The following is a 23,127-nucleotide window of genomic DNA, read 5'->3' as shown; positions in this document are numbered from 1 at the left end:
GGAGGGAGGGAGGGAGGGAGGGAGAGAGAGAGAGAGAGAGAGAGAGGGGGGGGGGAGATAAATGGTTTGACGAGGGAGCTTCAATCATCTTGGCCAAAACGAGACTGAATAAAAGGGCTAGTAATTGACACCTCCCGGTGCATCATTATACATGTGCTAAAGGCATGACTATCATCATTTGGACTTGTATTTGAAATAGAAATTCATTCATTTGGTTGCCTAGCCAAACAAGTAGGAGTAACTGGACTTAAGGATGTGAAAACCAGACGGCCGTTAGTCATTATCAAAATATAAACCAGACGGCCGTTAGTCATTATCAAAATAATCAATAGAACTATAGATGCAAGCAAATTCTCATTTATGAAGTATAAAAAGAAAATAGTAAAGGGTATATAATTGCCCTTAAAGAATGTGAAATTCACCATATTTTCCCTCCGTTAATAGTTTGGCCCAATTATGCCCGTCACTACTTTATGGGCCAAAATGCCCTTATTCACACAGAATTTAATCGAGGACATATTTGAACCTACATGCATACTATAAGGGCATATTTGGTCGAATTTTAGTTCCTAAAACTTGTAAAGTTGCATTTGTGAAGAAACTTGATTGAATTGTAATGAGTTTTCTCACCAATTGAGGCATCAGATAGAGCACATTCTGAGCCAATTTAAAGCAACTTAACATGTCATTTTGTACAACTTAAATTAAAAGTTCTAGGTTAGGATGCAACAACCATAATGTCACAAAATAAGAAAATTAATTGCATTGATTCAAACCGCAAAATATCTTTACCTGTGCCTACAAATTCAAACATCAAAGTTGGAATCTCTGGCAATTTTTTGTCATTTGCAAGATTGATTGCTCTAATTTGAACTTCATCCAAGAGTTCCACTCTTGACACCTAATGTGCATTGGAAAAAAGTAATTACTTTGGAAAATTATGGTTTCTACTTTGAATTTTTCAACAGGTAAATTGAGAGCCCCTCATTTTCCCCATTGCTGACTAAGCAATAGAAAATGAACAGGTACACAAACTCACCAAGTGAAATTATCAGTTCATGCATACATATGAATGAATGAAAAGAAAATAAAGATTCAAAAAGCATTAACTTATTTGGTATCCTCTTGAGATGTGAATGAACAGAAGTTCTTACACACAGACAATAATTAGGGACATTTTATACAAGAGTATAATTAGGTTATTACCTATATGCTCCGGCAAGGTATAGGGCGGCCCTAACAACGTGAGCAAGACGTTGTATCATCAAGATGCTAATAGTGAGGTTGTCTGTTAGAGAAACTACCCAATAAATGTAAAGTATTTCGTTTTAGTGTTTTGAAACTTCATGTTCATGGTTTACTTCAGTTAGTTATTTTCAGTCTTTCATTCTGTTAGTTACTTGTTTCATTAGTCTTTATTACATATTGTACATTTCATGTACTTAAGTCATTCAACGCTACATCATTTCATGATGCAGATAGAGGTATCACGATCATCAACGGGCGTTCCGTTGAGATCATCCGTTCGTCAGCTTTTGGTGAGACCTCCTTGCTTTCGGAAGACTCCAAGTCTTATTGTTTTGGTAGTATGATTTAAGATAATCGTGGGTCTTGTCCAAACACCTTCAAACAGTAGAGGCTACATGAATAGACAGAGTTAGAAAGATTATTTCAGTTTCCTAATCAGACATTTGATTTATTCTATCATTTATATTTAAAGTCAGTATCGTCAGATAGTTTATGAGATTTAGTCGTTTTGTTAAAGTTCATTAAAATTTCAGCTTCTTATGCATGTGTTTAGTCTTTCGCTGCATAGTCAGTCACGTCAAGGATTCACTTAGGGCCCAACAAAGGTTTCCGAGTGCTAGCTACATCTAGGGTCTATGCTCGGGGCGTGATACAACATTTCCTTAATATTGAGGAATACAACATTACTATTTTCAAAAAGAATTACCCCATTACCAGACCCAAAGAAATATGTCCCTTAAGCCTCTACTCCTTAAGAAAAAAAGATATTGCACCTTACCTTTGCCTTGGAAGGTCTATCTATTTGGATCAAAGTATCTTAACACAGGTTATGCTACTCAGTTGATATACATGCTTCTATACTTCACAACTAACATGACCAAATAAAGGCCCTTATGCATGAACCTAGTTTATATCTACTACTAATAGTATCCTCAGACCCTAGTGGCATGAAAGAAAATACACCTTCTGTGCCTAGATTATAGAAGGCTCATAGAAAACATACCCCTGTTTTGTTTCTAAAGGTAACATATTTGTATATTTATATCTAGACTACACAAAATTTGTGGAGTCACCCACAATTACAGAGGATGCAGAAGAAAACACTTGATCCTTTGTCCTCTGACAAGGATTCTAAAACATCACAATAGATTCACGATCGTCTAATACTTTCCCTTACACCACAAATAGAAAAGAACTAACACATCATTTTTCTATTCTGAATATGACAGGATTTATCTTCAAGGCATCTTAGATTTTTCTCTTCCAAAATTGTCTAACCAAATGCAACCTGGGACAATCTTCCATCTCTCTTTCTAATCCAATTACCTTCTCTATTCCAACATGCTAGAACTTCAAGTATTCTTCTTAGCATAGACCACATAATACCCCTTAAGTTGAAGATTTTCAATAACTGCAGAGTCAATTTATGGTGCTAGAAGAGATGCTTAATTTTCATTTGCCTCTGCCTCTTCTTCATACAAGTTGCATCTAGAATAGTTGTTACCCTCTTTTAGTTAGATTATCCAGTGTCAGAACTGCCTCTTTTCCAATATCCATGTAAAGCAGGCAACTTTAGAAGGAATTTTAACTTTCCTAATCAACTTCATAACTAGCATGTAATATGGTTGTGTTTGAAAGGTTGAATTCCTTATAAATTGATTTAACAGAACTCTCCTTGCTTATTCCCTTGCCAAGTCATACAGTCAACAAAATTGAAGCCTTCTTCATTGTTAAAACTCTGTTGGTCGGTCTATCTCTCAATTATTATCTTCTGAAGATAAAGTTCCATCCTTGATTATTCCATACCTCTCCTATTGTTGCTTCTTGTAATAGAGCCCTGAGTTATCAAAGGCGCGCTTAAGCCCTGAAGCGAGGCTCAAAATATGTTGAGCGCTTCGCCTCGCTTTTATGAGCGCTTCAATGTCGTCATCAAGGTTCTAAGACAAACTTTTCACTTCTAATGAGACTCACATGAAGAAGTGACAACTAATATTTCACTTTATCATAAATTTTTTTCAATTTCTTTGGTCATAAATGTGTCATGCATGTATATAATTTTTAGTCTTGGACTAAACATATATATTTGTATTTTTTTCTCCCTTTGTGCCTTTTTTCATTAAAGCCCACGCTTTATTTGCGCTTTGCGCTTAAAGCCCCCACAAACCTTAAGAACTTTTTTGCGCTTTTTGCCTTTGATAACACTTCACTTGAGCCATTATGAATGTATGGAAAAAGTTATTTCAGAGGTCCTTGGCCAAACCAATTATCCTCCCAAAAGGATATCTTTGTAACACCCGTAGCCAAAATAGACCAAAAATCAGTTTTTTTCAGAAAAATCTGCAGGTGCAACCAACAGTTGCATCGACGGTCCGTCCTGCACAACCATCGATGGGATCAGAAACTCCCAAAAATTCAGCCGGGAAAAATTGGCTAAGTCTTGATCGACAGACGGACCGACGATCCGTAGGTCAGACGACGGTCCGTAGTCCGTGACGTCGATCGAGACCCCCATTCACCCACTCTCTGACAAGAGCTACGGATGACCAGCACGGTCCGTAGGTCTAACCGTAGATGGAAAATTTGCAGAAAAGTTAAGGGGAAATGCAGTTGGGTCAACTTCAAATGGGCATAACTCTTAGCACAAAATGAATTAGGTGTCTCATGACCTACCCACAGATAGATAACTGAATTACAGATAGATAACTGAATTAGTTTTTATAGCCACCGACTTTGCTAAAATCCGACCTCCGAGTAAAAAGTTATGCCCATTTTAGTAAAGGCCTGTCGAACAGGCCCTGACGACGGACCCAACGACGGGGCGTTGGGCAGACGACGGGCCGTCAGTCCTGGCCGTCGTTTGGCCCGACAGCAACTTTCCCAGGGGCCTTTTTGACCTTTCCCACTTCGTTTAAACCCTAAGTTACGTCATTTTGACCCTAAATCATCAGATTTTAGTTAGTTTAAGCCTAGAAACATAATTAAAACATATCCAAAACAAATCATTAAATCAAAACCTAGAAAATTAGAAGCAAGAGAGGAGAAAAAGCTCAAGAACCCTAGTTCAAGAACGCCACAAGCTCCAGCAGTTCCCGTCCCAAAACTTAAGTATTTTATTGTGGATTTCATCACCAGGTATGTGGGATTTCACTAGAGGGTTCCTTTCACCCATTGGGTCCCTAGCTTTCAGTCAGATTCTTGATTCCCATATCATGCTTAGACCTAGGGTTTCTAGAACTTCGATAGAACTTCCATGAATTTATTAAATATATATTCCCAATCAGATTATCATGTTATTACTCAGATTATCGCATGAATTTCAGAACCCTAGCTTTGTATTTCTTTTGTTCTTGAATTACACATGCTAGGTCAGATATTTCAGACACTTCAGATATACATGCCTCAGTTATAAATGCATAATTACCAGAATAATTGTTGCATTCTCAGTTTGCGTGTTCAGTTTTGAGCTATCAAGTATTTACAGAAACTCAGACATAATCAGTAAATTTACAGAATTCATGGGTGTAGCATAATACCGAGTTGGACTAGGGTTCAGCGTACCCAAATAGTCCCAGAACTACTAGCCAAGTAGGTTGTAAGTCCCCTTTGTGGGCAATCAGTTTAGTGATCACGCCAGCATGCCTTTATACCTCTGGCAGGGTATATTGGGTCCTCTCTATGGGGCGTATACATCGGACTCCACATTTAGCTCATGTGGTTTTATCATCGATTATTAGTAGCTCCCACAGATCAGTCAGACTCTCTGCATTGACCATTTATCAATATTTTCAGTATTCAATTTCAGCATGTTATAAATTGGTCATTGCATCCAGTTAGCTCAAAATTCAGTTTATCATGTCAGATTATTATACTTGCTTTTATGCTTGTTCAGTTATGTTTTTCTCAGTATCCAAATCACGCATAGATCGATTTCCGATCTCCAGCTCAACAGATTCAGTGGTGAGTCCTCATTCTCCGAGGACAACAGTCATGAGTTTCATTTCAGTCTTTAGTCATTTAATTTGAGTTTTTGCTAGATTTAGTTGGGGCTTGTCCTAATATTTCTAGTCCAGTTTAGAGGCTATTTTCAGACATAGTTAGATTCAGCTTAGTATTGAGTTAATATTTTCATTGTATTAGACTCATTAGTTTTCATATATATCAATTTTAGCATATGGTATTCTCCATCTTTTCATTATAAGTTATGATTTAGCTTCCGCATCAGTTTATTATCTTTAGTATGCTCATGATCATGCCAGCAGGGTTAGCTTGGGATCACTTGTGGTTCTAAGTTCCGTGTCCACGTCTCGGGGATAGCTCGAGGTGTGACAATCTTCATGCCATTTCCTTGGCCAAACCAATTATCCTCCCAAAAGGACATCTTCATGCCACTTCCCACACTGAACCTTGACTTATTCATAAACTAAGGCCATAAGTTCTCAGTTGACTTTCAACGACCGACTCCATAAGGACCATTTACGTTTTTGGTTGTCCATTTTCCTTCCATGTCATACTTCTCCCTAATAACCTACTTCCATAATGATTGTTCTTCTGCACCAAATCTCCATAACCACTTCATCATTGAACTTTGATTATGAATACCAACTTCTTGATTCCCAGTCCCCCCTCCTCCTTACTAGTTGTAAGGGAGCTCCATTTAACAAAATGAACATTTTTGTTGTCACAGCTTCCTTCCCACAAGAAGTCTTTCATACAACATCCATTCTCTCCCATACATTTACAGGTGTGAAAATATGGCACATGTGCCTAAATCAACCCCAAAAGTTGGCTTATGAGGGGAGGATTGCACAAGTCCATAAAAGGAGAGCACCAGTCCATTCCGCAACCAATGTGGAACTTTTGCTCACTCTAACACCCCCCTTCACGTCCAGGCCCAACTGGGGCGTGGACCATGAGTCTAAAGGGGGATGAATCTAGCTCTAATACCATGTGAAAATATAGCACCTAGCCTAACTCAACCCAAAATCTAACTCATAAGGGGAGGATTGCCCAAGTCTATATAAAGAGATTATAAATCCATTCCCCGACTAATGTCAGACTTTTACCCACTCTAACAATAGGGATTGGAAATACTGACATAATGCAGTTAGGCATAGCATCCAGTATAGAATTATCAAGACATTAATCTACTCTGCATTTTGCTTGTACTTGTCGACAATCAACAAACATTGCCCATCTGTGCACAACTATCGTTTTTTTATGACAGCATCTGTGCATAACTATCTCTTTCTTTTCTCTAGAAATTTTACACGAAAAATCCGTACAAATTTAGTTCGCTTGTATTTTCACTCATATTAATTAAACCAGGCATAATTATATTTACATGCATTAAATTGCAAAGATGTTAATGCACTTAACGCCATACAGAGAACATTATCATGAATATACATTAGGAGACTGGTCCAACAAACATCATGTAATTTAATTATCATAATTCTAATACATATTAGCTATTGAGTTCTAACCTGTATACCAGAATGCATTGTGGCTATAGCAACATCTGCTGCATCTTTAATTGTAGGAAAGTTGCACATAGCAACCTGTGTCAATATCATATAAAAGACGAGTTCAATAAAAAGCTTTTACAGGACAATATAAGAAAGCAGAACTCTCTCTCTAATGGGGGTACATAGACCGGCCTAGTAGCAAGACAAACATGAAATATATGATCAAGCTTCTAACTTAATGAAGATACACGATGTCATATGAAAAAATTTATTGCATCAATTTCTGAGGGACATTAAATAGATCAAAAGCAGTAACTTCAAAAAATTTATTATTGAGAGATCACACCAATGAGGCCTAGTTTCTCTGAGAAGCCTAACACCACAAGAACCTCAAATTCTTGCAAGGCTCCATAGGAACAGGGCAGTGTGTATCTTATCAAGTTCTTTTATGTCTCAACAGCATCGGGGCATATGTAATTGAAGATCTCAAGAGAAGAGAGTATTCTTTGTATTTGTGGATGATTTTACATATAATGAGAATGGGTACTTATAAGTTCTCTGACTAAATAATGAAAGAATATTAACTAATCAATTTCAATTAATACTATATCAATCTACAATCAATCTCTAACAATTTTCTCCTATAATTATGCTAGGAAACCAATATCAATCAACACTCCCCCTCAAGTTGGTACAAATGTGTCACACATGCCCAACTTGCAAACTAGAGTATGGACTATGAAAAGTCCATCTGTTGAGCCCTTTGGTAAACATCAGCTAGCTACTTTTTTGATGATATATGGAATAAACTCAAGACACTACCCATAATGTTTTCTTTGATGAAGAGTCGATCAATGTCAACATGCTTTGTTTGGTCATGTTGGCCTTGATTATGAGCTATACTGATTGCAACCTTGTTGTCACAATACAAGGAAAGTTTCCCTTTTTCGGACAATCTAAATTCTTTAGTAGCTTTCATAACCACGATAGTTCACAAACATCCTGGGTCAAAGTTCTATATTATGCCTCGCGCTTGATCTAGCAACTAAACTTTGCTTCTTGCTTCTCCAAGTGACCAGATTTCCTTCTATGAGTGTAGAGTAACCGGATGTAGATTTTCTAAAGATCCAGCTCAACTACGCGTAAGTAAGGGCTTTTATTTGGAGGTGACCGTGTCGAGAGAAAAGTAGACCTTTCCCTGGAGCGGACTTCAGATACCAGAAAATGTGAAAGACAGCTTGCACATGAGGATCTCCCGGATAATGCATGAAACCACTCACGGTATGATTAAATAGGCTATGTCTAATCTAGCATGAGAGATATATGAGTCTTCCAACCAACCTCTGATATCTCTCTTTATCAACTGTCTTTCCAACTCTGCTTTAGAGTTTCTGATTGATTTCAATTTGGCTGAAAATGTTGGCTTGCAACCTGTTACACCCCTCCCTCCCTTTGGAATGCTTAAATTAACCCATACCTTCATGGAAAGACTAAGGATGATTAATAAGTTAACAAGAATGTGGTAAAGACATTTGGATTGTTCAATAGTCATAATTTATGTTTTGAATTAAAGCAAGTTATAAAATAATGGTCGGCAAAAGTTATTGCAAGTTACTTTCATAATCTTTCAGAAATATGGGTTAAATGTCTCAAAAGCTTTTTCCCAAAACATAAAGAGTCAGAGGGCCCATAACCTATAAAATTGAAGGTCTATGAGTCTACTTTCCAAAGCATTATATCTTTCGTCCATACGACTCCAGAATAAAGATATTTGCATATTCGTGAAGACTCTAAAAAATAGGTGGCTAGTGGGCCCCCTAGGTCGGTTGTAATTATATAACCGTTCTTCTTTTCTTATTTTCTCATAATTTTTGTACAAAAACCAGTAAATTACATCCCAAATCAACCTCATATGCTTATGATCTTGGCTTAAAGACTTTAACGGAAATTGCTCCATTCACAAGCTTGTCGTTTTGGTATAATTGTCTCTCTGAATATCCTGATATATCTTCGGGGTGTTGTGGCAGCGGAGTAATGGCTCTATAGGGTGTTCATGGTGTTGTTTCGAGGGTGTATGTCGAGGTACGAACGTTTTTTATTGGTTTATAGCTACTTTACACCTCGGGTAGTATTTTATAGTGGAAACTTGTATTGATTGTCAGTCCGTCTTACTAATTCATATCGTTATTTGTTAACTAAGATTATCCCATGTTGTACAATCGTAGGGGCCAGGAAGAAGTATGATTCTGGTGTGAATTCCATGGGAAAAGGTATGTTAAGGCTAAACCTTTTTGCCAAATTTCCTCGTTTCCTCGTCGTATAGGTAATATAACTTGGTCTTTGTAATTAATTATTTATAGTATTCAAAGCCATAATAATTGTTGACTGAATTGGCTGTTGGAGTTAAATATATGTATATGCATACAGTTGGGTTTCCCGTTTTACAATTTGTCTTGTTTAGCTGCTACCACATGTTAAAAGCATCGCAAGAATCTTCTCATATAAGTTGTCATTGCTTAGTTGGCTATTGATAGTTTGTTGCCTAGCTATGCCTCAAGGGCTTTGTAATTAGCTCTGTAGCTTTTCACGTTGATATTGGCAGCATAGCAATTAGTTTGGCATAAAGTTATGTTATTGCAATGCCTATAAACTACATAGCTCTCCTATAGGACTTTGGCATATCTTGACGCTTATATAGCTAAAAATTAGAGTTGTAATTTTACCTTGCGATAATAGCTTTGTGGCTGCCTACTGAATTATAGTGGTGAGCTGCTAGGTGTTCCACTTATTTGTTAGAGACCTTATACTTCAACGTGACAAACAAATTGTTGTGTAGGTTGCTTAGAAAGTCACCTAACTTGTTGACAAATTAGAAGATTGTTTGACTCATCAGTTGTTAGTATTTCAGGCCAAGACTTTGTTGTTGCCTACAAGGGACTTTGACAAGCTTAGCTTTCCTATGGAACTATACTTTGCTTATAAGAGCTATAAAATATCAAGAAAGACCATGATGAATACTATAGAGCTATATTGCAGTCTACTCATTTATGACTTCATTTATGTCTAAATTGACAATTTTGACCATTAGTAGGGCCTGATGTGCTCGAGGTGCAGATATAGGAGCCCAGAAGGCTCAAATACAATTATAAAAGCCTAGAAGGCTTAGTTACAACTATATGATCCCAAAACGCAAAAGATACATATGTAGGGCCCAAAGTATTCTCAAAATACAGTAAGTCTTAGAAAAGATATGACTAGTTGTTGTCGCCAAGTTACACATTGCCTTATTTGACTAAGTTAGCCATCGTGGTTGATATAGAATTCCTCATTGAGATATATATTCTGCTATGCGCGACCCCATGTTTAGGTAAGGCGTGATGAGTACAAGTTACTTATAACCACATTGCTTGCCTTCAGGATATTTGATTGTTAATTGTTTCCCTCGAAGCACTTTGAGATTAGCTGGAGAAACAAAACATTTGCCTACGGGATTATATGTTGCCTACGAGGATATATTGATGGTTAAGAGGGCTATGTGCTACCTACGGAGCTACATAGATGCTTGAGAGGACTATGCTGATGCCTAAGAGAGCTATGTGCTACCAATGGGGCAATATTGATGCCAAAGAGGGCTACAAGATTCCTATGGTGCTATTAGAAGGTATTGATTGTCTTCGGGGCTATGTATAAAGTATCTAAGAACCTATTGAGGTGTAATAACTACCGTAAGGGGCTAGGGGATTAATGGTAGCTGTGTATAGACTAAATTGGCACCTTCCGAGCATATAGGGGCTCAGGTAGGTGGTCTTGTTTGTACCTATCGAGCTAATGGGAGCTCAGTTAGGTTGTTGTTTGATTATATTTATATGCTTAGGAGAAGGTTAGTACACTCATCTTATTCTTGACTTCCTTACCTTATTGCTTTCGGTATATTATGAGACTTGCTCAGTTATTTTATTTCCTTCATCCATTATTTCTTACTGATACCACAGTGCCTTGGGGCGCTACATTCTTACCTAGATGTCTTGATAGACAGGTATACAGGTGTCCTCAATAGTGTAACCGAGTTCTAGTAGATAGACCAGCTTCCCTTCTTCTGAAGTAGCCAGATATGAGGTTTGCTAGAGTTTTGTCATGTTCATATGATAGGTATGTTGGGCCCTATTCCGCCAAATAAAATACTCGTAGAGGCTTGCAAACTTTGGGCTGCATAGATGTGAGATGTCAGTTGTGCTAGGCGGCTTGTTGTTTTGTCCCTCTAACCCAATGGTGTAATGGCCTTGCTCATATATTTTTATTTGTTCAGTTTATATGTTTCTAAATATCATGGTGACCTCGACCGCCTGCAAAACATTGCTTCATTTTAGACATGATAGTGGCTTCGATGACCCAGACATGATTTAGTGTCTATCTATATGAATTGTTGAAATTAGCTGAGTTGATTGCTGGGTGTGTTGACAGGGGCCTCGTTGGCCGAGGGCTTATTTTTAAGTCGAGATACTTGTTTGTTTTTTTAATTTAAGGGATGTTATTACATTGGTGTAGTTGTCGAGCAACGCTCGGCTTAGAGTCAATTGTGGCACTATGTGCAATTGCATACCTAAGTTGGGGAGTGTCACACAATCTATCATGCTTTTTTCTTTCAACAAACTTCCATTGAGAAATAAAGTTTCCTCTTTTTAATCAAGCAACCTCAATTCCCAAGAAGTAGTGCAGTCTCCTAGATCCTTAATCTCAAATTATTGTTCCATTAACTTCTTCATTGGACCATCTCCTCTTTGCCATATTTTTCATTACTATGTCATCAATGCAAACTACGAGAACAGTGAATTTACCCTTTTGATGTCCCATGAAGAGGGTATAATCAACATTAATTTTGTTAATTACCAAGGGAGATCATTGCTTCATTTATTCACATCAAGCCTTTGTAAGTACCCGTCAAGATTAGCTGCACAAGACAAAAGAAATCTAGTAGCGTTTATTTTCACAATAGGAGCAAATGTTTCTTGATAATCCACTCCATATGTTTGAGTGAATTCATTCGCCACCAATCTTGCTTTGAAGCTTTCGGTGGAGCCTTTAGCTTTATGTTTCAAGTGAAGACCCATTTGTAACCTCCATGAGGTGGTGGTAAGGTTTGTGTACACTCTACCCTCCCTAGATTCCACTTAGTGAGATTTTAGTTTTTACTAGGTATGTTGGTGGTGGTGGTGGTGGTGGTGGTATTGAAGACCCATTTGCAACCAATCAATTTCCTGTCTAGTGGTAATGTGACAGGTTCCCAAGTCCAAGTCCATATATGGAACCAAATCCTCATCCCTTTTCCTATGTGGGAATTTATAACGCTCTCCCGCACGCCCAGACCTCGTTAGTTGGAGCGTGGACACTATATTATGGGGGTCCAACATCGATGAACAAAGAATTAGGATGGGTTTGGCTCTGATACCATGTAAAGATGAATCTTGGACCTAACACAACCCAAAGGTTAGCTTATAAGTCCATACAAGGAGACCAAATTTCCATCCCTTTTTAGATGTTGGAATTCTTAATAGTTTTTAAGTCTCGGGAAAAAATTCCACAACTAGCCAGTGACTTCGCATTGGATGGACAAATGATTGCCTGTTCCCACAGTTTTCCCATAGAAAAAGATCTAGAGAAAGTGGAATTACCCTCTTTAGTAAATTCTCTTGTGTCAACACAACTTTTTTAGTTAGTAACCACACAAAGCAAGACACCTTGTAGGGAATCTTAGCTTTCCATATATGTCTCAAAGGCCATTAGAGTAACTGCAGATTTTGATGGTTCAGCTTCCTGTATGATGCACCTACTTTATAAATCCCCTTTACTGTTTCCCAACCACTGCGTCCTGTCCTCCCCTGTTTCCAGACCACTAAACTGATCAATGCTTCTAAAAGATTATGTTACTCTTGGAATTTCCCCAGTCATTAAGGTGTCTTCCGAATACAAAATTCTACCCTTGAGGAGTCCATAAGTCAGCTATAGTACACTGTTGCTGAAGAGCTATATTGCGGATGTCAGGGAAGATTTCCTTCTGCATGCTGATCATCCTTCCAGAATCTAGTTTTTATGCCATCAATCTTGATGTTTGGCTTGAATTCATTCCGAAGATCTCTAACGGATTTCCATAAGCTAACACCATAAGGAGTGGTAACTTCCTATGTCATCTAACTATCACTCTCTTCATATTTTGGATTTATGATTGAGCCCCAGAGAATCTGATTATCATTTGAGTACTTCCAAAGCCACTTCGTCCTCAAAGCATTGCTCTGATTCTTCATGTTCTTGATCCCAAGTCCCTCAACTCTCTTTTCAGTGATCCCAGTTTTCCATTTGACTAAGTGATACCCTTTTCTTTCCTTGTTCCCTTGCCACAAATTTTCTCTGGATGCTATCCAACCAACCTATTGATGATTCCTGGTGGGACAGGAAATAATGACATCATATATGTTGGAAGTGCATCAAGCACAGAATTTATAGAGTTAGTCTTCCCTATAGTGAAAGGTATTGAGACTTTGATAATTCTTGGGATTTATATACCAGTCTTCTGTAATTCTCTTAGATGATCCACAGTGTGGAATTTCAGGAAGTGTTTTAGATTAATGATTTGAGATACTAATTGTTCGTAATTAATTATCATATTATTTGAAATACTTACTTAATTTATTAAATATTGTAAATTGATGAAGGTATGGAAATACCTGGCCGGTGTTGTGTGCATGGTGCGAATCACGTCTAGGGGGTAATTTTGGACGTGACAATATAATTATCATGAATAAGAAGATTTCATATTTAACATTTACCATTTGTTCAGAAGACCAGAGAACAGCATTTCTTTTCCCATGTAAATTGACTATGAGTTTTGAGTAGAAGATTAAAATGTAAGAGGATATTCCCAAGTACGTGAAATAAAACAGAGTTGAATGTTACACTAAAGCATGTCTGTCAAGGAAAAGGAAAAATAGTGAATACCACTGAGGATTGTGGAAGTTTCTGCAAGCGCAAGGTAACTTCAGTTATAACACCCAAAGTGCCTTCACTTCCAATCAGCAGCCGTGTCAAATCGTATCTGCAACAGGAAGTTTCACCACTTTTAAAAATGCAACCTGGACAGTTTCTTAATGTACAAAATCGGAAACTGCTATCAAAACTAAAAGAAAGAATTGTTTTGTAACTGAGAAAGAAAATAACCGCAAATTAAGGTAAGAAACATTCAAATGATCATTCCAAAAATGTCTAATCATACTGATGGTCATCACATTTCTTCCGAATGAAGAACAGAGAATATATGAACAAATAAATGGAAGTGTGGGAATACAAAAACCTTATGTAGCTTACATTAGACGTTGCAGAATGATTTATTTTTTTCAGAAATGATAACTCATCATTAATATATCACAAGGAGGTACAGCCATAAATTTTACATATCAAAACCAAAAGTACATCTTTTCTGAAGGGATTCAATAAGATGTATCATTGCTTTGACATCATTGCCAAAGTTCTGCTTACAACAAAAACAAAACGAAACTAAACACTTCATTTTCATATTCTGTAAAGAGTTGCCTTTTGTCTTTTAACTTCTTTTTCGAATATGTATAATGGAAACTTCTTTTTCAAATCTCGTCTGTAACATAGGTCCATTGCTTTCATGACATCATTCTTGATAGTTGAGAAGAAACGAACACTAGGACTAAATCAATCCTAGAAGCTAGATCGTAGGAAGTATCACCCAAGACCAAAAAAACAAAGACCACAACATATTCCCTTAATAGGTGGAACTTAATATCCCCCTTCCACACGCCCAAAACTGAGCAACTCAAACAGAGTATCAATAACATAACATGGAGACCCAACATGGAGAAATGCAATTTGATGGTCTTGACACTGACACCATATTGAAATTGTGTGATCCACTCATCTATGAGGTCAAGCTCTGAAAGAAAGTACATATTAATTTAATTAATTGTCTTCATTAATTATATACGAGCATGATTGAAAGAACCATATGGTATATCCACCAGGTTCGGGTGCTTTATTATTAGCCTGTTGCCTAATAATATCTAAAACTACTTGCCTAGCAAAGGGCCTCCATGACCACATGTGTTCCTCCTCAATAATTTTATGATATACTATGTAAATATTAACTAAGTCTCCACGTCTCTTAGAAGCTTTGTGTAGTATCTAACAAAGCCATTGAATAGGTTCCATGCTCACTATCATTTCTCTTGAAGTTAGTCCTCCTTTCAACCCACTCATACCAGACTACTAATTCAAATATCATATCAAAACATTTTAATACTAGTAATATAGTAGACCCTTCTATACATTAATACAAAATCAATGGGGTCATTTGATTGCTTACTAGCTATGTGGGATCATAATGCACCAATTGTTTATGCATGATAAATAATGACAGAATTGTTATATGGTGATTAACAACGAAAGGATACATGAACCACTTACTTTACAAGGAAATGTTGTCTTTAAATATTTTTATCCCCTCATTGCTAGAGCACGTTTCATTATTCCACATTCTATCGTGTATAAAATAAAAAGTAAATTTCTGCATAACATAAAATGGGTATCTATCTTATGCAATATTTTATATTGGGATTAATTTCTTTAAAATTAGATTTTATATTGGGATTTCATTATACTTGTATTAAAAATGTTCTCCTAGCATTTCATGAAATTATCTTAAAACATCATAAAAAATATTCTCAATTTCTCCCCCTCCCTTCTCCCTATTCTCAATTTCTCCCCCTCCCTTCTCCCCAGCCCCTCACAACTGATGAAGAACTCCAAAATTTGTCTCCCATGTTATTAGCTTTCAATGCAACCAAATACCTCCGCTCTTATGCACAGCTTGCTTCCCTACATGCAGAATCTCGGTGAATCTACTTTCAAAATTCATAATGTGCGACTTTTTGGAGTTCAAATTCCATCTCTATCTGAGTTGACTGGAGGCCAACTCCTTCAACCGACCTTACTCGTCAAAATTAGTGGAATTCTTGTTTGATAAATTTACCAAGAGAAACAAGGGGAAAACAATGAAAACAAACAGCACTATCATTAAAGAGAAGATGCATGTGCTTCCGGTTAGCATACTTGCTGAAAACCCAATTGCCTATTTTCATTCTTCATTTAGGGTACTAAAAGCAAGATCAAGTCGTCAGAATGAAAAGGAAAAAGAGTTCAAGTTACGAAACTTTGAGACTAATACAAGCAAACGCACCCAGCAGCACTTTTCCTGGCACGGGATGCAGTCTTCATAACTTCTCCATCAGCTAGAACAACCTGCAAGAGAAACTAAATTTAGAAACTGGATGTCCCATCTATACAAGTTCTCGGTGTCAACATTACAAACCTTGAGGTTGATAACATTATCGCGCATTGTACCATACCTACATGCTAAGAGAAAGAACTCTTAGTTGGAAACAAGCCAGAGAGTAATAAATCTAAGATTGACAGGATCAAGATAATTTGTAAATCAAATATTGATCAGATCACACTCAGTATTTTTTGCTCCAAATTGAGATATAATTTTTCATAAACTGTCAACAAGCATAAACAACTTCCTCCTCTTGCATTTTCTTATTGAGGTCACTGCAGATGAACCATCAACAAGTATAGTCAAAGGGAAAAAGCTCAAATAAGGCATTGAACTATCAAAAATGCTCTATCCATGTCACTCGTTAATAGTTGGACTAAATGCCACAGCCATGACACATTTGTCCCATCCGTGTATGTGAGAAATATAGGAGAAAAATATTATTGAATTGAGTATCTACATTGTTACACTAAGACCCTATTTATAGACACTATATTACAATTATTTTTCAAGAAGGATTCTATATACCATTCATGTTCCAATTCCTACTGTTATTCTAACATTCCCCCTCAAGCGGGTGCTTACAAGTCATATGTACCGAGCTCGTTATAGATGTAATTGACACGAGAACCGGTGAGGGCCTTGGTGAAAATATCTAGCAGTAGATCCCTTGACTTCATGAATTTTGTAACAATATCTCCTGACCAAAAAATAGTCATTCTCAATGTGCTAAGTCCTCTCATGAAATACTGGATTTGATGCGATATGAAGTGTCACTTGATTATAACATACAAGTTTCATCGGGGACAAATTTCTCCAAATTTTAGTTCTCTCAGCAAAACTAGCTCACAAGTTTCTATAGCCATTGTGTAACACCCCGAAAATTTCTAAAACTAAGACTTGAAGCATTCTTAATTGTTTTTGAAAGTTTCTTTCAATTTGATGCTTATGTATGCTCGAGTTAGTCTTCCGCTTGTCAGTCAAGGGTTCGCTTGAGGGCCAGCAATGATTCTCAAATGTCGGCCACGTCCAGGGTGTAGGCTCGGGTCGTGACACATTGCTCGATATTTTGCTTCTGCACTAGACGAGCAACCACACTCTATTTTTTACTCTTCCAGGACACTAAATTACCTCTTACTAAAACACAATATCCAAATGTACAGCGCCTATCAGCGGGTGAACCCACCTAATCAATAGTTGTATATCCAATGGTATTGATCATGGCCTCGATCCTCGAATAGTAGTCCTTTACTTGGAGGTGATTTTATATACCGCGGAATATTAACTACATCCCAATAACTATCACAAGAAAAGTTATAAATTGACTTACAACACTCATAAGAAAAGAGATGTTAGGTCTAGTCACCATGAGATAATTCAACTTTATTACCAACTGCCTATACTTTGTCAAATCACTGAATGACTACCTTTGTCCTAGCAGGAGTTTACAATTTGGATCCATAAGAGTGTCAATAGGTCTACATCTCATCATTTTTGTTTCCTCAAGAATGTCTACAGTATACTTGTGTTAAGAAATTACAATACTTGATTTGAACTAAGCAACCTCAATAACTAGAGAACACCATAATTTACCAAGTTCTATAGTCTAAAAATGTTAAAAGAGATGTTTCAAATTAGTGATATCAACTTGATCATAACCGAAACTCCTGAATAGTGTGTTGATCTTCTCATACCAGGCTCGAGGAGACTGTTTCGGACCATAGAGTGACTTCTGCAGTCAACTTACAACTGTACGAGGCTACTAGACTACCCCCACCCCCCGAGCAACAACACTAGGTGATTCTTCCATATAGACTTCTTAATCAACATCACCGTGCAAAAAAGTATTAATGTCTATTTAATGAAGAGGTCAATGGCGAACGGCAACCATAAATAAAATTAGATGGTCAAATGGTATTTTTTAGCTACAAGAGAGAAAATATAGCAGTAATCCAACCCAAATAACATAGTATACCCTTTAGCAACAAGGCAAGCCTTAAGCCGATCAATTTGACTGTGTAGACCAACTTTGACTGCGTAAACCCAACGACAACCAACAATATATTTACCTACAAGAAGGGAAACAAGCTCTCAAGTACCACTCATATGTAAATCATCAATCATAGTTTGCCTCTATCTTGGATGAAAAAATTGCTTCACCTGCAATCTTAGGGATGGAAATAAAGGACACATATGATACAAAGGCATAATGAGGTGATGATAGACAATGACAACTCAAGAAAGTATAATGGGTTTTAGTATTACTAGCGGATCGTATAAGTTTTTGAAGTGTAATCGATTGTCTAGGTGGAGGCAAATTTGTTGTGGAAGCAAGGTCCAGTACATGACATGAATCATCTAGGCTTAATGTTGGACGTGAACACGATGATAAGTCAGGAGTGGTGGCACTGCAGATGGAGATGTAGAATTGACAGTATATTCCTCAAAAAGGTTGGTATAGGTAAAACCTAAGATATGGGTAAGGCCTCAGAGTTATCAGTATGATCAGAAGATGTATAGTTAGGTTGAGATTCGAAGAATGTGACATAGACTGACATAAGGTATTGATGAAGATTAGGTAAATAGCAATGATACTCTTTTTGAACTCGAGATTAACCAAGAAAAACACATTTGAGAGCCCAAGGGGTTAATATATCTTCCTGGTGATGAGTTATGAACAAAACAATGCTCGCAACAACACGAAGGGGGATAAAGTAGATGTGACCCAGGAAACAACATGGAGTAGGAATCTAATTTTGAATGGAAGATGAGGGCATTCTATTAATTAAATAGCAAGATGTGACGACTGCATCACCCTAAAAATGCAGCGGAGCATTTGATTTAATGAGTAGAGTGAGTAGTCTTAATCAGATGTCTGTATTTCCTTGTTGCTTCCTTATTCAGTTGAGGGGTGTACCGACAAAATGTATGGTCAATAAGTTCTTGGTAAGTCATAAACTCCTGAAACTTGGGAGGATAAATATTCTAAGGCAACTAAGGGGTGTACCGACAAGTCCTTGGTAAGTCATAAACTCCTGAAACTGGGATAATAAATATTCCAAGGCATTTCAGCACAAAAAAAATTGAATAGAGAAAATAACTTAGAATGATCTTTCATTAAGAAATTCAAGTACATCTTGAATAATCATCAAATTGCCCAAGTTGCACGCTTCATTAAGAAAATCCAAGTACATCTTGAATACTTTAATTCACTGAGGTCCTTAGTATGGAAATGTTAAAAGAGATTTGTTTCAAATTAGTGATACTAACTTGATCATTGCTCGTGATAACGATATAATCAATGTATACCACAAAATAAATACACTTTTGGTGCAGAATGTTGATTAAACATAGAGTGATCAGCTCCACCAGTGTTTTGGGAAGCGAGAAGCGGAAAAAAGCGACGAGGGCTTGCTTCACAGAAGCGAGAAGCGTGAAGCGAAGCGCGCGCTTTTTTTTTAAAAAGCGACATTTAGTATAAAAATAAAAAAATATTAAATAACTAAATAGAGGTAATATAGTCTTAGATTGAAAGAAATTACATAGGCAAAAATACTCATAAGTCATAACATATAAAGCAAAAAGTCAAAAACATGATTAAATCACAAAGATTCAAACTCCTATTCTTCAACAAGGCTGCTAGACTGATCACAAAATAAAATTAAAAAAAAAAGCAAAAGAATTGAAAAAAAAAACAGAGGAGGCAGCAGTCAGTAATTAGAAATAGAGCAGGCAGCAGAGATGAAGAAAAGAAGAGAAGAAGAAGAAGAAAAAACTAGAGTAGTCAAAACTCAGAGAGATGAAGAGATGAAGCACAGGCGAAGATTGTACATTTCAGGAGAAAAGAAACTCATAGAGATGAACTAATAAACATTAGCTAAAAAAGAGATGAACAAAAAGTTACATGCAGTCGCGGTTGAGGTTGAAGAGAGAGGCAGCCTCAGTCGAGATCGTCAGGAGAGAAAGAAGGGAAAGAAGTATTGTGAAAGAAGAGCCGCGACGAGAAAAGAAGGGAAAGAGTCGTGAGGAGAGAGAAGGTTATATTTCAGATTTTTTTTAAAAAAAAACCTAATTTTTTTAAAAAAAACCCTAATTGTCGCTTTTTTTTATAAAAAGCGCGCTTTATTGCGCTTTTGCCTTAGGGTCGCTTCTCGCTTCTTCATCTGAAGCGAGAGCTTTTTTCAGATCGCCTCGCCTCAAGATAAAAAAGCGCACAAGGGTCGCCTCGCTTTGAAGCGCGCTTTTCACAACACTGAGCTCCACTACAACTGGGTTGCACAGATTAGTCATGTATGCCGCCATGCGCCCAAGTTGCACGCTAACATGCACATTGGGCATAGATGTGAACTAGCAATGGTCACCTCGAAGTGTCTTCAACACCTCTACCCTCTTATAAATGCTTAAATAGAAACAAGTATCGAGAGATGAAATCGGCATTTAGGCATTCAATTTTGAAATCATGAGATGAAATCCCAAATTTTCCAAAAAGCTTGATTCGGTAATTTCATATCATAATTTCACATTTTTCAAATACAAATATTGACCCATAAGTTTACATTTTATAAAAGCAAAGAACCACCATTTTGTATGTACCTACCCTTTACTTCATATGTAAACAATATTTATAGTTGATATTATTACCCTTACCACCTTTAAACCATTTACATCGAATATAACCATTTTTCTCACCAACCAAATTTATTATTTTTTCAAACTAACGCCTACTTTATTTAGTATTACCAACCAAATTCTAGTGTTTTTAACTATTCATATCGCATAGTCATTATTGTTGGTTCATCTTCTTGATCATCTGATCGAGAAATGTATGTTCAATGTGATGAGATTTCTCATATTATATGGGAGGATTATATTAAAGAGTACTACACTACAACTCGTGTTTAATTTTACTTTTTTATTAGAGTAAAGTATTATTTTTTAGAATAGCTTTGTGATAGAGTATTATACTTTTCTTATGAACTTTTGCTTATTTAGTAAAATTTTATAAAAATTAGAGCAATTTTGATAGTTTTCTAATTTATGGGTTTTTTATGTTTATGAACAAAAACTCAAAAATCCAAATTGCATATCCAAACAAAACTTCATCTTCATCTCGTATGATTTTTCATATCATGATTTCATCTCACATGGCCAAGTGGGCCCGTAGAAACAAAAGTCACATGATGTATTTTTTTATAACCATGGCGTCGGGGCTAGCTTTCACGCACCTCAACTAATTCCTTGGAATATTTTTCATCAGCAACAAGCAACAGATACTAGGTAACTCTAGATATTAGGTAACTCTGTCCACCAAGGTTAGGACAGATGGGAAGAATCACCTAGTGTTTTTGTCTTTGCTGGAATTTGAACCTGAGACCTCTTGTACTCAATCCACTTCATTGACCACTTGGTCACACCCTTGGGTGCCACATGATGTGTTAATTAATCATAGTATAGCTTTAAGATTTTCCACAACACTTAATAGGAAAAGAGAGAGAGAGAATGTGTGTGTGAGAGAGAGAGGAGTTAAATTCCGAAGGCACGTGGATATAACTAAAGAACATTTTCCAGCAGCAAATGCAATTATCAGATTAAGACCATGGAAACAGTCTCAGAGCAATTACCTCACTGCTAAAGAACCAGAACAACGTGTAGCACACATTCCTCCGATGGTTGCCCCAGGTCCTGAAACAATGACATGTTCACACTTCTCAGAATATAAGTACACTTACGACATATCACCTGAGATGAGCAGAGACTTCATACATAATAGTGAACAAAATTTTAAATTAACAATGGAGCAAGGACAAAAAAAAGGGAAAAGATATAATCTGCTCAGCATTATGTTTTACCCAACATTACCAGTATCAAAAAAAAAAAATTGTTGCCCTAGCCCATGTTTGTTTTTTATTTGGACCAACTTAAAACAGGAATCCATCAAACAAACTAATAAATCACTTTAGAGAGATTCTTTTTTTTAATGATAAGTAACATCAGAAAGAGTTTTGCACTTCCAAAATTGTTCAATTCTTTTGTTCTACATTTCTCTTACAGTTGAATGAAAAAAAATGCATGTCCTTGGTCTCTCCTTTTTCTCGAGAATAATACAGAAATATCTTTGACATTATTTTTGAACATTAACAAGGAAAGTTTCTGGTTACACCAGCACAGGAAGTGGTTTTCCAATTATCAAAACAATTACAATCAGATTCCATCAATTTACTACATCATAGTCGGAATCCAACATTTTTTATGAAGATCATAGTCTGATCTAACTTTAACTGATACAATTTTGAACACTTATTGTCATGTCATATGGCAACTAATAAGCTAATATGAACGGATGGACGGTATTGAATACTGGAAATATATGCATAGAATGTGTCTGGGAAAAATATATATTGCCTAGTTTTCCACTTTACTGTCAAAGTGCTTTTATGATTTCCTACTTAGCTACATATAATCATAATGAACTTTTAAATGGCTTAATCATGTGTATGGAAAACATCAATTTTTAGCTGGTGCACAATGTCTAATGACTGTTCAGCAGTACTCCCAAAAAATAAACAATAAGTTTGGAACATCATAAAGCCCAAGAAAGGAATTTATTGAGAGAGAGAGAGAGAGAGAGAGACAGAGACAAATGCTTTTAACCAAAGAAATATAACAGGACTGACCAGGATCAAGGGGAAAAAAGAGACCATACGACTCCAAGTATTCATTGAGCTCCATCCATCCAATGCCTGGTTCAACCACCACATCCATGTCCTCAACATGCAAAGCTTTGACACGCTACATTTTAAGTAGATTCACAAAGAAAAGTAAGGACTAGGGGCAAGGACCAGGGAATAATGCAAGAATATGATTGCAAAATGAATTTTTTCATGACTGCAATTGCCAAGACAGACACCATGTTTAACTGAAACTGCATCATCACACTGGACACAGTTGACTGGAATTACCAAATCAATATATTCACAACTTACAAGTTAAATTTTTTCCTCTTGCAAGCTCATATGATAGTAAGAGACGAAAATTTTGTAAAAATAGGGGGGGGGGGGGGGAAAA

The 23,127-nt window shown here is 36.7% G+C and overlaps 1 protein-coding gene across 3 annotated transcripts in view; it reads right to left on the bottom strand.

Annotated features, from left to right (window-relative positions):
- LOC107004875 (D-lactate dehydrogenase [cytochrome], mitochondrial) overlaps positions 1-23,127 on the bottom strand; it is a 56,510-nt gene that overhangs the window by 28,655 nt on the left and 4,728 nt on the right. For 2 of the 3 annotated variants that reach the window (XM_015203271.2, XM_015203270.2), the window contains 7 exons: positions 22,737-22,851; positions 21,684-21,744; positions 16,099-16,135; positions 15,967-16,028; positions 13,704-13,800; positions 6,732-6,806; positions 793-901 (listed from right to left, as the gene is read on the bottom strand). In XM_015203271.2, coding sequence (XP_015058757.1) covers positions 793-901; positions 6,732-6,806; positions 13,704-13,800; positions 15,967-16,028; positions 16,099-16,135; positions 21,684-21,744; positions 22,737-22,851 — 556 coding nt within the window. The remainder of the gene's footprint in view (positions 1-792; positions 902-6,731; positions 6,807-13,703; positions 13,801-15,966; positions 16,029-16,098; positions 16,136-21,683; positions 21,745-22,736; positions 22,852-23,127) is intronic. The other variant, XM_027912973.1, reaches the window with a different exon arrangement.

This window comes from Solanum pennellii, chromosome 11 (assembly GCF_001406875.1).
Source record: "Solanum pennellii chromosome 11, SPENNV200".
NCBI lineage: Eukaryota > Viridiplantae > Streptophyta > Magnoliopsida > Solanales > Solanaceae > Solanum > Solanum pennellii.
Note: the sequence above shows the minus strand (reverse complement) of the source record. Positions and strands in the feature narration are given on the sequence as shown.